This window comes from Myotis yumanensis, unplaced genomic scaffold, assembly GCF_028538775.1.
Source record: "Myotis yumanensis isolate MYYU_CA2020_CCGP unplaced genomic scaffold, mMyoYum1.0.hap1 SCAF_21, whole genome shotgun sequence".
NCBI classification, from domain to species: domain Eukaryota; kingdom Metazoa; phylum Chordata; class Mammalia; order Chiroptera; family Vespertilionidae; genus Myotis; species Myotis yumanensis.
Window position 1 is genome coordinate 9,396,796 of NW_027223772.1, and position 12,005 is coordinate 9,408,800.

General features: G+C 38.4%; 1 protein-coding gene across 2 annotated transcripts in view; it reads right to left on the bottom strand.

Annotated features, from left to right (window-relative positions):
* ERCC6L2 (ERCC excision repair 6 like 2) overlaps nucleotides 1–12,005 on the bottom strand; it is a 114,749-nt gene that overhangs the window by 73,292 nt on the left and 29,452 nt on the right. For both annotated transcript variants that reach the window (XR_011469270.1, XM_070400815.1), the window contains exons 8-9: nucleotides 8,878–8,991; nucleotides 8,474–8,593 (exon numbers count right to left, since the gene is read on the bottom strand). Coding sequence is in view for 1 of the 2 variants with exons in the window: in XM_070400815.1 (XP_070256916.1) it covers nucleotides 8,474–8,593; nucleotides 8,878–8,991 (234 nt within the window). In the remaining variant the exon portion in view is untranslated. The remainder of the gene's footprint in view (nucleotides 1–8,473; nucleotides 8,594–8,877; nucleotides 8,992–12,005) is intronic.

The window sequence follows — 12,005 nt, forward strand, 5'->3', positions numbered from 1 at the left end:
AGATATATACCTCTTCTCATTTTCTCCTCTCTGTTTCTCTATTTATAGTAAGACCTGACTTCCAGATTTGATTTTGACCTCAAAATGCCAATAATCTGCCCGACACACAGTGCTTTTAGGGAGGAAGCAAATAATCCAAAGCCTGTTTGTAATAGCAACACTATTATTTTAAAAGCAGGCATTTCCACATCTGGCAATGACAGCTCTAGAACACTGTGGAAAAGCAGCCCAGGAAGGAAAGAAAAGGAATTTTCTGAACAAAGTCCAAGGTTTTTTTTGAACTTTACAATAAACAGTAATTTTATTTATTCAATTATGTATAAACATTTAATCTTTTAAATAAAAAATTTAAACTCAATATAGCACTCTTTTAATATTTGAGCAAGAGAAGACATTGTCCTAACTCTGACCTCTACCCTGCAATCCCTCAAAAAAAAAGCTAAGAAGTTAAATGAAAAGTCTACTCAGATAACCAATCAAATTGTGAGTAAAAATGTCAGAGGTAAGGTAAAATTATTTTAATACTTGGAGAACATATACTAGTAAAGTAGTTTTATTGACATTTAACGTTATCCTATATAATAAAAGGCTAATATGCAAATTGTCCCCTTGGCCAGGAGTTTGACCAAGAGTTCGACCAGGGGCAGGGCCGGCTGGCCAACCACCCGTGGCCCCTCCCCCTGGCTGCCAGGCCCTAATCAGCCCGATCAGGGGTGGGCGGGCCTGCCGGATCCCACCTGTGCACGAATTCGTGCACTGGACCTCTAGTTTTTTAATAAAATAAATGATTCTATATAAAGTATATGCATTTCATTTCACATAATACATTAACTTTTTAAATTAATACTTTATTTTTTAGAGCAAAGAATTGAGCAGAATATACAGAGGAGTCCCGTAGACTCCCTCTTCCACCCATTCCCACCCCTTCTCTACACAGCTTCCTCTATTAACATCTTATATTAGGGTAGTGTATTTACAACAACTAATGAATGAACGCTGATAAATTATCAACTAAGGTTTATAGTTCACATTAAGGTTCACTCATTGTGTTGAACACTTCTATGGGTTTTGACAAAGGTATGATCACATCTATCTACTCTAACAGTATGATACAGAACAGTTTCACTACCCTAAAACTTCCCCATGCTCCTGCTATTCCTCCCTTCCTACAAACCTCTGATCATTCTATTTTCTCTCTAGTTTTGCCTTTTCCAGAATGCCACATACACGGAATCATACAGTATGTAGCCTTTTCAGACTGGCTTCTTTCACTGAGCAACATGCATTTAAAGGTGCCTCTGTGTTTTCTGTAGCTTGAATGATCGTTTCTTTCTATTGTTAATACTCCGTTGTCTGGACAGACCCCAGTCTGCTGATCCATGTACCTACTACTGAAGGATATCTTTACTAGTATTGCTTGCAAGTTCTGGCAATTGTGAATAAAGTTGCTTTAAATATCTATAGGCAGGCTCTTGTGTGACACTAAGTTTTTAACTCACTTGAGTAAATACCAATGAGTGTGATTGCTGGATCTTATGCTCAGAGTTTAATTAGCTTTATTAGAAAATGCAAACTGTCGCCCTAACCGGTTTGGCTCAGTGGATAGAGCATCGGCCTGTGGACTCAAGGGTCCCAGGTTCGATTCCGGTCAAGGGCATGTACCTTGGTTGCGGGCACATCCCCAGTGGGGAGTGTGCAGGAGGCAGCTAATTGATGTTTCTCTCTCATCGATGTTTCTAACTCTCTATCTCTCTCCCTTCCTCTCTGTAAAAAATCAATAAAATATATTTTTTTAAAAAAGAAAGAAAATGGAAACTGTCTTCCAAAGTGGCTGTACCATTTTGCATTCTCATCAGCAACAAACGAGTCCCTATTGCTCATATGCTAGCATTTGGTATTGTCAATATGTGGGGTTCAGCCATTCAAATAGATATGTAGTGGTATCTCACTGTTGTTTTACTTTATAATTCTTTAATGACATATGACATTGAGCATCTTTGCATCTGCTTATTTGCCAGCTGTATCTCTTCTGTGTGAGGTATCTGTTCAGGTCTTTTGCCCATTTTTTAATTGAATTGTTTTCTTATTGTTGAGTTTTAAGAGTTCTATGTATATTTTAGATACCAGTCTCTTATTGTTTTGCAAATATTTTCTCCCAGTCTGTGGCTTGACTTTTCATTCTCTTAAAGACATCAATATTTTAAGTCAAGGATATATTGCACAGAAATCCACTCTGATTACTATTGCATTTTTTCAGGCATTCTTGAATATCTTACAGTAAAAACAAGTAATAAGAAAAGCGAATGCTTTTGGACTGGAGGTCTTTATTAGGCTAGTTCAAAAAATAAAAAACAGAGTCATTAACTAAATGAATAACTATAAACTAATATCCCTTTTAGAAATTTCATAAATGTCAGTGTAGTCTCTTTAGTTTGGAGTCTTAACAATACAGACCCAATGTTTTACCGCTCACTTATTCTTTACAGACCAGGGCAATCCACCTAAAAAGGAATCTTAAATTTGGGGATATTCACAGCTAAGGAGTCTTGCTTCTAACTTTTCTCAAATTAGTCAGGCATAGAGATTAACATGATCCTTGTATGATTCCAGCAGCACTAAACTTGGTTTCCTAGTCTTTTCCCCCACTCCCCACAGTAAGTGGCTTTGTGGCATTTCTCAAGGGAAAGAAAAATGAGGACTTTTATCAGGGTAATGAGTGCAATGTGTGACCATCCTCTTGAATAGTAGTTGAGGTCAAAAGACCTTGACACTTAAGAGAAAGAGCTGGAATTCATGAGTGCAGCTTTGAGGCTATGAAGGTACAGTGGGCATTATGTCCACAAATAAATTGCACCTGCAGGCTAACCTATAAGAGAAATAGAATGAGGACATTTTACTACCTGAATTAAAGAAGTACATGCAACTTGGAGTTCTTAACCCCGTAGGCAATAATTCCTTAATAAGCCTATGGGTTTTCAATCACTAAATCACCACATGAAGTTGTTAATCAAATGATGAAACACAGTCTTAAAAATATAACCCAGTCTCTTTCACAACACAAGTAAATTACATGCTTCCTTCACATATAAAGGCACCCAGCCTCCAGCAACAATTTATGCTTGGTTTTACCCTTTTAAAAGTCTTAATAAAATATAAATACAATAATTATCTTAATCAGACACTACTTTTCCTAATTATATAACTCTAATTAACAGTATGTTTTAAAGCATATATTTAATGGATATATAAGAAAGTGCAGAGCTATAAATTTTCATTTAATTTCAAAAGTAGTAACTTTTTAGTAGAGTCACAATGAATAGCATTTAAATAAATAGCAATAGATAATGCAGTTTTCAATGAAGGCCATAATTTTTAGAAATAATCTACTGGCTTAAGTTATGGGAAAATTAGTACTCAGTCCTAAATTAATGGGGATTTCATATTTTTTAATTTAAAATAATAAAAGTCAATAAAATTGGTGACAAAATAGATTTACCATTGTTAGAAAATATTATTTGAAATATATCTTATTAATCATAGAATATTCTCACCAGGACAAACATATATACACATATGTATTTTTTAAAGATTTTTTATTGCTTTTTAGAGAGGAAGGCAGAGGGAGAGAGAGCAAGAAACATCAATTTGAGAGTGAAACGTCGATTGGCTGCCTCCTGCACGTCCCCTACCAGGGATAGAGGCCAAAACCTGGGCATATGCCACCCTGATCAGGAACTGAACTGGCACCCTTGCAGTGCATGGGGCAACACCCAACCAACTGAACCACACTGGCTAGGGCCAAACATATTTATTTTAAAAACAGATAACTCTCAAGAATGGGGATTGGGTATAGAGGGACATACCTCAACATAATAAAGCCCATATGTAACAATCCCACAGCTAACATGCTTAATGGTGAAAAACTGAAAGCTTATCTTCTAAAATCAGGAACAATATAAGAATGCCCACTCTTGCCTGGCTGGGATGGCTCCGTGGTTGAGCATCAACCTATGAACCAGGAGGTCACTGTTCAATTCCTGGGTTGCAGGTTCAATCCCCAGTAGGGGGCAAACAGGAGGCAGCTGATCAATGATTTGCTCTCATCATTGATGCTTCTCTCTGTCCCTTTTCCTTTCTCTCTGCAATCAATAAAAAAATATATATATTTTTAAAAAAGAATGCCCAGTCTTGTCACTTTTTGTTGTTGTTGTTAATCCTCATTCATGGATATTTTTTCCATTGATTTTTTTTTTAGAGAGAATGGAAGGGAGGGAGGACATTAGGGAGGGAAAGAAAGAGAGGAAGAGAGAAAGTTAGGGAGACACATTGATTGGTTACCTCCTGCACATACCGACCAGGGACCCAAACAACCCTGCAACTCAGGTAGCCCCCTTGACCAGGAATCAAACCTGCTACCTTTAGGTGCATGGGCTGAAGCTCTAACCACTTAGACACACTGGCCAAGGCACTCTTGCCACTTTTGTTCAATATAATACTAACCATCCTAGCCAGAACAATTAGGAAAAAGGAGGAGGAGGGGGAGGGGGAAAGAAAAGAAAAAAGAATAAAGGGCATCCAAATTAGAAAAAAGCAAAACTACCTCTATTTTTAGACTACATATTATATATAGGAAAACCCTGAAGACTCAACAAAAAATCAAAAGCTGTTAGAACTAACATACAAATTCAGTATACAGGGGTGGGCAAAGGTAGGTTTACAACTGTTCATTTGGAAAATAATACAATCATTTATAAATAATAATACAAGAATAGACTGTTTCACATACCCTTAACTGTAAACCTACTTTTGCCCCACCTTGTGGTTGCAGGAAAAAAATCAATATACAAAAATCAGTTGCATTTCTATACACTAATAGGAACTATCAGAAAAAGAAATTAAGAAAACAATCCCATTTTCAACTGCATCAAAAATAATAAAATACCTAGGAATAAATTAACCAAGGAGATGAAAAAGACATGTACTCTGAAAACTTTAAGTCATGATGCAAGAAATTGAAGGCGAAACAATAAATGGAAAGATGTTCTGTGCTCATGGATTAAATTAATGTTGCTAAAATGTTCAAACTACCTGAAGCTGTCTACAGATTCAATGTAATCCCTATCAAAATTCCAATGGCATTTTTCACAGAAATAGAACAATCCTAAAATTTGAATGGAAGCACAAAAGACCCAAATAGCCAGAGCAATCTTGAGAAAGAACAAAGCTGAAGGCATCATACTTTCTGATTTCAAATTATATTACAGAACAATAATAATCAAAACAGTATAGTATTGGCATAAAAGCAGATACATAGATCAATGGAACAGAATAGAGAGCCCAGAAATGAAATCATACATATATGGCCAATTAATTTACAACAAAGGAGGCAAGAATTTAAAATGGGGAAAGGGCAGTCTCTTAAAAACTAGAGTCATATGCAAAAGAATAAAATGAATCTCAAAAAGATATCAACACCCCCATGTTCACTGCAGCACTATTTCCAAAATCAAGACATGGAAACAACATAAATGTCTGTCAATAGATGAATGGATAAAGAAGATGTGATATACACACACACACACTAGAGGCCCAGTGCACAAAAATTTGTGCACTCGGGGGGGTCCCTCAGCCCGGCCTGTGCCCTCTCGCAGTCTGGGACCCCTTGGGGGATGAACACCTGCTGGCTTAGGCACACTCCCCAGGGGATCGGGCCTAAGGTGGCATTCAGACATCCCTCTGGCAGCCCAGGAGCTCTCAGGGGATGTCCACTTGCCAGCGGGGACCAGGCCTAAGCTGCAGTAGGACATCCTTAGCGCTGCTGAGGAGGTGGGAGAGGCTCCCGCCATCACTACTGTGCTGGCAGCCGTCAGCCTGGTTTGTGGCTGAGCAGAGCTCCCCCTGTGGGAGCACACTGACCACCAGAGGGCAGCTCCTGCATTGAGCATCTGCCCCCTGGTGGTCAGTGTGTGTCATAGTGACTAGTCATTCCTAGTCGTTCTGCTGTTAGGGTCAATTTGCATATTACCCTTTTATTATATGCCTGGTGCATGGGTGGGGGCTGGCTGGTTTGCCCTGAAGGGTGTCCCGGATCAGGGTGGGGGTCCAGCTGGGGTGCCTGACCAGCCTGGGAGAGGGGCTGAGGGCCATTTTCAGACTGGCCACACCCTTTTTAGGGTAGGGTCCCTGCTGGAGTGCCTGGCCAGCATGGGTGAGGGGCTGAGGGCCATTTTCAGGTTGGCCACACCACCTTCTGGGAGGGGGTTCATGCTGGGGTGCCTGGCCAGCCTGGGTGAGGGGCTGAGGGCTGTTTTCAGGCTGGCCATACCCCCTGCAGGGTGGGGGTCCTGCTGGGGTGCCTGGCTAGCCTGGGTGAGTGGCTGATGGCTGTTTGCAGGCTGCCAAGCCCCCCAGCGGGGACCCTCACCCCATGAGGGTGTGGCCAGCCTGGGTGAGGGGCTGATGGCTGTTTGCAGGCTGGCCACAGCCCCTTCAGGGTGGGGGTCCCCGCTGGGGTGCCTGGCCAGCCTGGGTGAGGGGCTGATGGCTGTTTGCAGGCTGGCCACAGCCCCTTCAGGGTGGAGGCCCCCTGGGGTGCCTGGCCAACCTGGGTGAGGGGCTGATGGCTGTTTGCAGGCTGGCCACGGCCTCCAGCCACCTAAGCTCCCAGTGGAAGCTGGCAGGAAGCAGGTATCTGTGGTTTATTCATCTTCCATAATTGAAACTTTGTTGCCTTTAGCGGAGGCCACAGCCGGCCAGGGCAGGCGGGAAGCTTGGCTTCCTCCATCGCTGGGGCAACCAAGCCTCCTGCTTACTCCGGCTCCGTGGCTGCTGGCCGCCATCTTGGTTGGGTTAATTTGCATATAGTCTCTCTGATTGGCTGGTGGGTGTTGCTTGGGGGCGTAGTGAAGGTACGGTCAATTTGTATTTTTCTCTTGTATTAGATACACACACACACACACACACACACACACACACACACATATATACGATAAAATATTATTCAGCCACAAAAAAGACGGCAATCCTGTCATTTGAGACAACATAGATAGACCTTGAGGGAATTATGTGAAGTGAAATAAGTCAGACAAAGACAAATAGCATATGATCTCACTTACATGTGGAATCTTAAAACAAAACAAAACATCAAACTCGTAGGTATAGAGAACAGATTAGTGGTCCCAAAGGCAGGGGTATGGAACAGATGAAATGGGTGAAGGTAGTCAAAGGATACACGCTTCTCTAAGATAAATCCTGGGGAAATATTGTACAGCATAGTATCTGTAGTTAACAATACCATACTGTATATTTAGGAGGGAATAGATTTTAAAAGTTCTTATCACAAGAAAAGAATTGTACTTATGTGAGGTGATGGATGTTAACTAGACTTATTGTGGTGTGGTAATCATTTCAAAATATTTGCATTTATCAAATCATTATGTTGCATACATAAATTAATACAATGTTACAGTCAATTATGTCTCACTTAAAAAAAATACACTCACAAGGTTTTAAGGTAATCTTCCTAGTTTACATATTATACTACTGAAATTAGAGATCCAGGCAAACTAAACTAGGTGAACTTATGTAGATTAACTGCTAAAAATATTTCCAGGATTTCAAAGAAAAAAAACCCTACCTTCATTACTTTCTTTTTATTTTTATGCCAAAAGAAATAACTTACTTTTTGCTAATTAAAACATAAAGTTGGAAATCATTCTGTAAAAATCTTTGAATCCATAAATAAAGATTCTCGATAGTTATGAAGGGGTTAAACAATTGAATTCTGCTACAGGAGGCTAGAAACTATCAGTATTTCATGCATCCGTGACAGGCAATGCCCAGAGGACTGGGTCATGGTTGGGAAACCTGGCTTTACTTTTGAGACCCTCCCTCAGTAATTCCTTACCAAAAGCACACCTCCAGGTCAGTTTCCCAGTCTACAACAATGCTCCCTTGCACAAATGAGATACAGCACCTTGCAATTTAGGTTGGCAAGTAAAATCAAGAGACAGGAAATTCAGTCTAGAATAAAGGCCTTGAAAACCCTTAGAGTTCTCATAGAGAACAAAGAGAACTCTTCAAGAAGCTTCTTTCTCTTATTCTGAGCTCCCACCTATTCTCATCCTCCCATTTGGCATTACCATTTATAGATCTGGTAAATTACCTCCTTAAAAATTTGAAGACAAATTATTATACATGTGGCAACAGCATACATTTTTAAGAGGATATGAATCCAATACAATAGTAAAGTTTGAAGTATATTTAATAAAACTACTTCTAATTGAGAACACACCAGATGCAGGTTCATAGTGAGCTACTAAATACACATACAACTAGACCATTTGTCTGAGGCCACCATCTCTTCTGAATGACTGGGCATCTGTTCTGATTAGCTGGTGTCCCTGTCATACCATTTGATAAATATTTTGTATATCATCCTTGTGTATATGAAAACTGAAAGAAGAGCACTTACCTTCATTTTTCCACTGTATTTTGGGTCAGAAAGTGTTTCAAAGGCTGCATCTTTGCTTTTCTGCACAAAATCTGGGAATCTGGAAAATACCTGATCACATATCCTTTTGATGAGTGTTTCCTTAAAAGGAATAGGTAGATGAAGAGAAATATCAACTTAGCACATTTAAACCTGTATAAATTGAATATAAAATTTGAAGAAAGACTTATTTAACTTGTTTAAAATTTCTCACTTTGATTAAAAACTTAAGTGCATATACTTCTTTGGCACATAATTTAAAAATGAGCAAGTCAGTTTCCTCTTAAATTTCATACAAAAATGAAGATATTTGGTTGGAAATTTCATATAAAATATAAAGTATTTATATAGATAGCATCACAGACATTTTAAAAGGCAACCCAAACCTGCTGTTTGGAGGTGCTAGCAGCCTGCAGTAGTGAGACGTGGTTAGCTACCTTCTGAAGGACTGCAAGGTAGCTGAAATACAAGGTTTTCACTGTTTCACCATGTGAATTGGTCTGCAACCAGAGAAACACAGAAAATAAAAACAAGCAAAGGACTAATGTGACTATGTTACTACATCACAAAATATATCACTTACAATATTTATTACTGGGTTACTATTGGCACAATATATTCTGAGAAAATGATGGTCAATTATTTATACAAAATATACATAAATCGCTAATGTGGAATCATACTTTTGGTGAATCACAACAGTGATTTTTTTAAAAAAATTGATTGCAGAGAGGCAGAGAGAGAGAGAGAGAGAGAGAGAGAGAGAGAGAGAGAGAGAGAGAAACATCTATATGAGAGAGAAACATTGATCAGTTATCTCTCATATGGGCTCCAGTTGGGGATTGAACCCACAACCTGGGTATGTGTCCTGACCAGGAATCGAACTCACCACCTTTTGGTGTATGGGATGACACTCTATAAAACAATACAGTGATGTTTTTAACAAAAGAGGGGAGAATGACCTCATTCTAGAAAGTATTTATCCTCCTGATACAGTCATAAAAATGCTGCTGTAAGAGATAATAAAACTATAGGGTAAGGTGGCAGTGTTGTATAGACCAGCGGTCACAAACCGGTGCTCCATGGACCACTGGTGGTCTGTGAGATCCAAAAGGTTGGCGACCGCTGGTATAGAGCCCTTTACTCTCGCCTCTCATTTATATTGCAAGGTTTCCTAGGAATCTGAGCTATTACAAAAAAACTGAAGTGGTTAAAAACAGCAAAATGAGAGATTACAATAAATATCAATCTAGATAAATATTTATCTAGGTCCCTCTATGTATGAAGTTATGTGACAGGTAACTTGATAATAAAATAGAGGTGAAAAAGAGGCAGGAAATATAGATAGAAGGTAAAAAAAATATGTTTCTAAATAAAAATAAAATACTTTCTATATTATACACTATTTCTATTAAAAAAATACTACATCTCACATCAGAATGAGGTTTTAAGCCTGTAATGAAACAGTAAGTTTACTATTAGTGGATAATAGATTTCCTGAAAATGAAGTAAGATTTTAAGATGAAAGTAGAATATTTCCCAATGAAAGCTAAAAAGGAGGATATCAAATTGAAGCTTTCAAACACCAGCTTTTAAAAAACATATTTGAATCTTGTATTTTGCTGTGATCACTATTTGATATTATAAAATACTAGTAACCCAGTGCACGAAATTCGTGCACATTAAAAGGGAATTAATTAGAGGAAATATTTCAATATTGCTATTTGCCCTTTCTCTATAAGTGTGAGAGATGGAAGGAAATTATTAAAATGTATATGAAAATAATATATAAATGTATTAATAAGTAAACAGTAACAAAAGGATATAACAATAGAGGCGTGATATAAAACGACAAAAACATGATATGAAAACAACAAAAACATGACATAAAAACAACAAAAACATGATATAAAAACAACAGTGATGCAAACAATGACTGATAAATTGATTAAACTTATTCTAATATCTCCCTGTACACCACATTGAGTAAAAACACTTTCAGAGTGCTTGACTAATTTCCCTTGTACTGAAGTATTTAGAACTTTAACTTTAACGTCACATGCTCTTCGAACTCGAGAGAAAGTAACATATAACTGACCATGTGCGAAAACAGGTTCAGGTAGGAATATGCCTACTGTCTAGAGCAGTGAGTGGTTCTCAACCTTCCTAATGCCGTGACCCTTTAATACAGTTCCTCATGTTGTGGTGACCCCCAATTTCATTGTTACAAATTGAACATAATTAAAGCATAGTGATTAATCACAAAAACAATATGTAATTATATATGTGTTTTCCAATGGTCTTAGGCAACCCCTATGAAAGGGTCGTTCGATCCCCAAAGCGTCGTGACCCACAGGTTGAGAACCGCTGGTCTAGAGTTTGTCCTTGTGATTTATTAAGTCATCACAAATGCTGGCATCACAGGAAACTGTCGTTGAATCAATTTAAATTGGAGGCCAGTGTCAGATGGGACAAATTAATTCTTGGAATCAGAACAACCTCTCCCTCTGCAGATCCTGTTAATACTTCAGCTCCCATAATGTTAGGTCGTAATCTTTTGATAATAAATCTGGTACCATTACAAAGACCCCATTTACTATTGAGATTTCTCAATAGCATGATGATTGCACCCACTTTCAATTTTAATTATGACACAGCATTCCCAAAGGAGTAATACTATTAAGAAATTCGATGGGAAAATTTTCCTTTTCAGCATCATCTGTGGAATCAATGGAATCATCACTCAAATATATGTGAAAATCTCCATCTAGTATATCCAAAATTTCTTCATTTACTTTTTTTTATAAGATTTTAAAAATATATATATTTTATTGATTTTTTACAGAAAGGAAGGGAGAGGGATAGAGAGTTAGAAACATTGATGAGAGAGAAGCATCGATTAGCCGCCTCCTGCACACCCCCTACTGGGGATGTGCCTGCAACCAAGGTACATGCCCTTGACCGGAATTGAACCCAGGACTCTTCAGTCCCCAGGCTGACGCTCTACCCAGTGAGCCAAACCGGCCAGGGCTTCATTTACTTTTTGAACGTGCTCATTTTTTGGACAAAGAATTGCACGTTTAGATATATTTTTAATATTATCTATAGATATAGTATTTCCAAAGGTAGCTTCAATAATAGATCCATTACAAATCATTTCAAAGGGGATTTCAATAATACTCATTCCTAAATGAAAACTGCTATCAAGTTTGCCATCTCCAAGTTTTACTAACCATTCACTATAAGCAGAATCCTCTGATCTCATATTTGTTGTACGAGACAACTTTCTGAAACATCCCCAAACATTGCAGTACTTTAAACTCGTTTGTACTATGGCCGATTGCATAGCATGCAGTAAAATACTGAGACATTGTCGAAAATTCCCTCCAAGAAGGAGAACTTTCCCACCAAATACAACATTCAAATTTCTCTTAGTAATCTGTCTATGGCATTTACAGCATGACTGGATGCCATGGTGCATTCATCAATAATGAGAAGTTGGGCCTTTTTAATA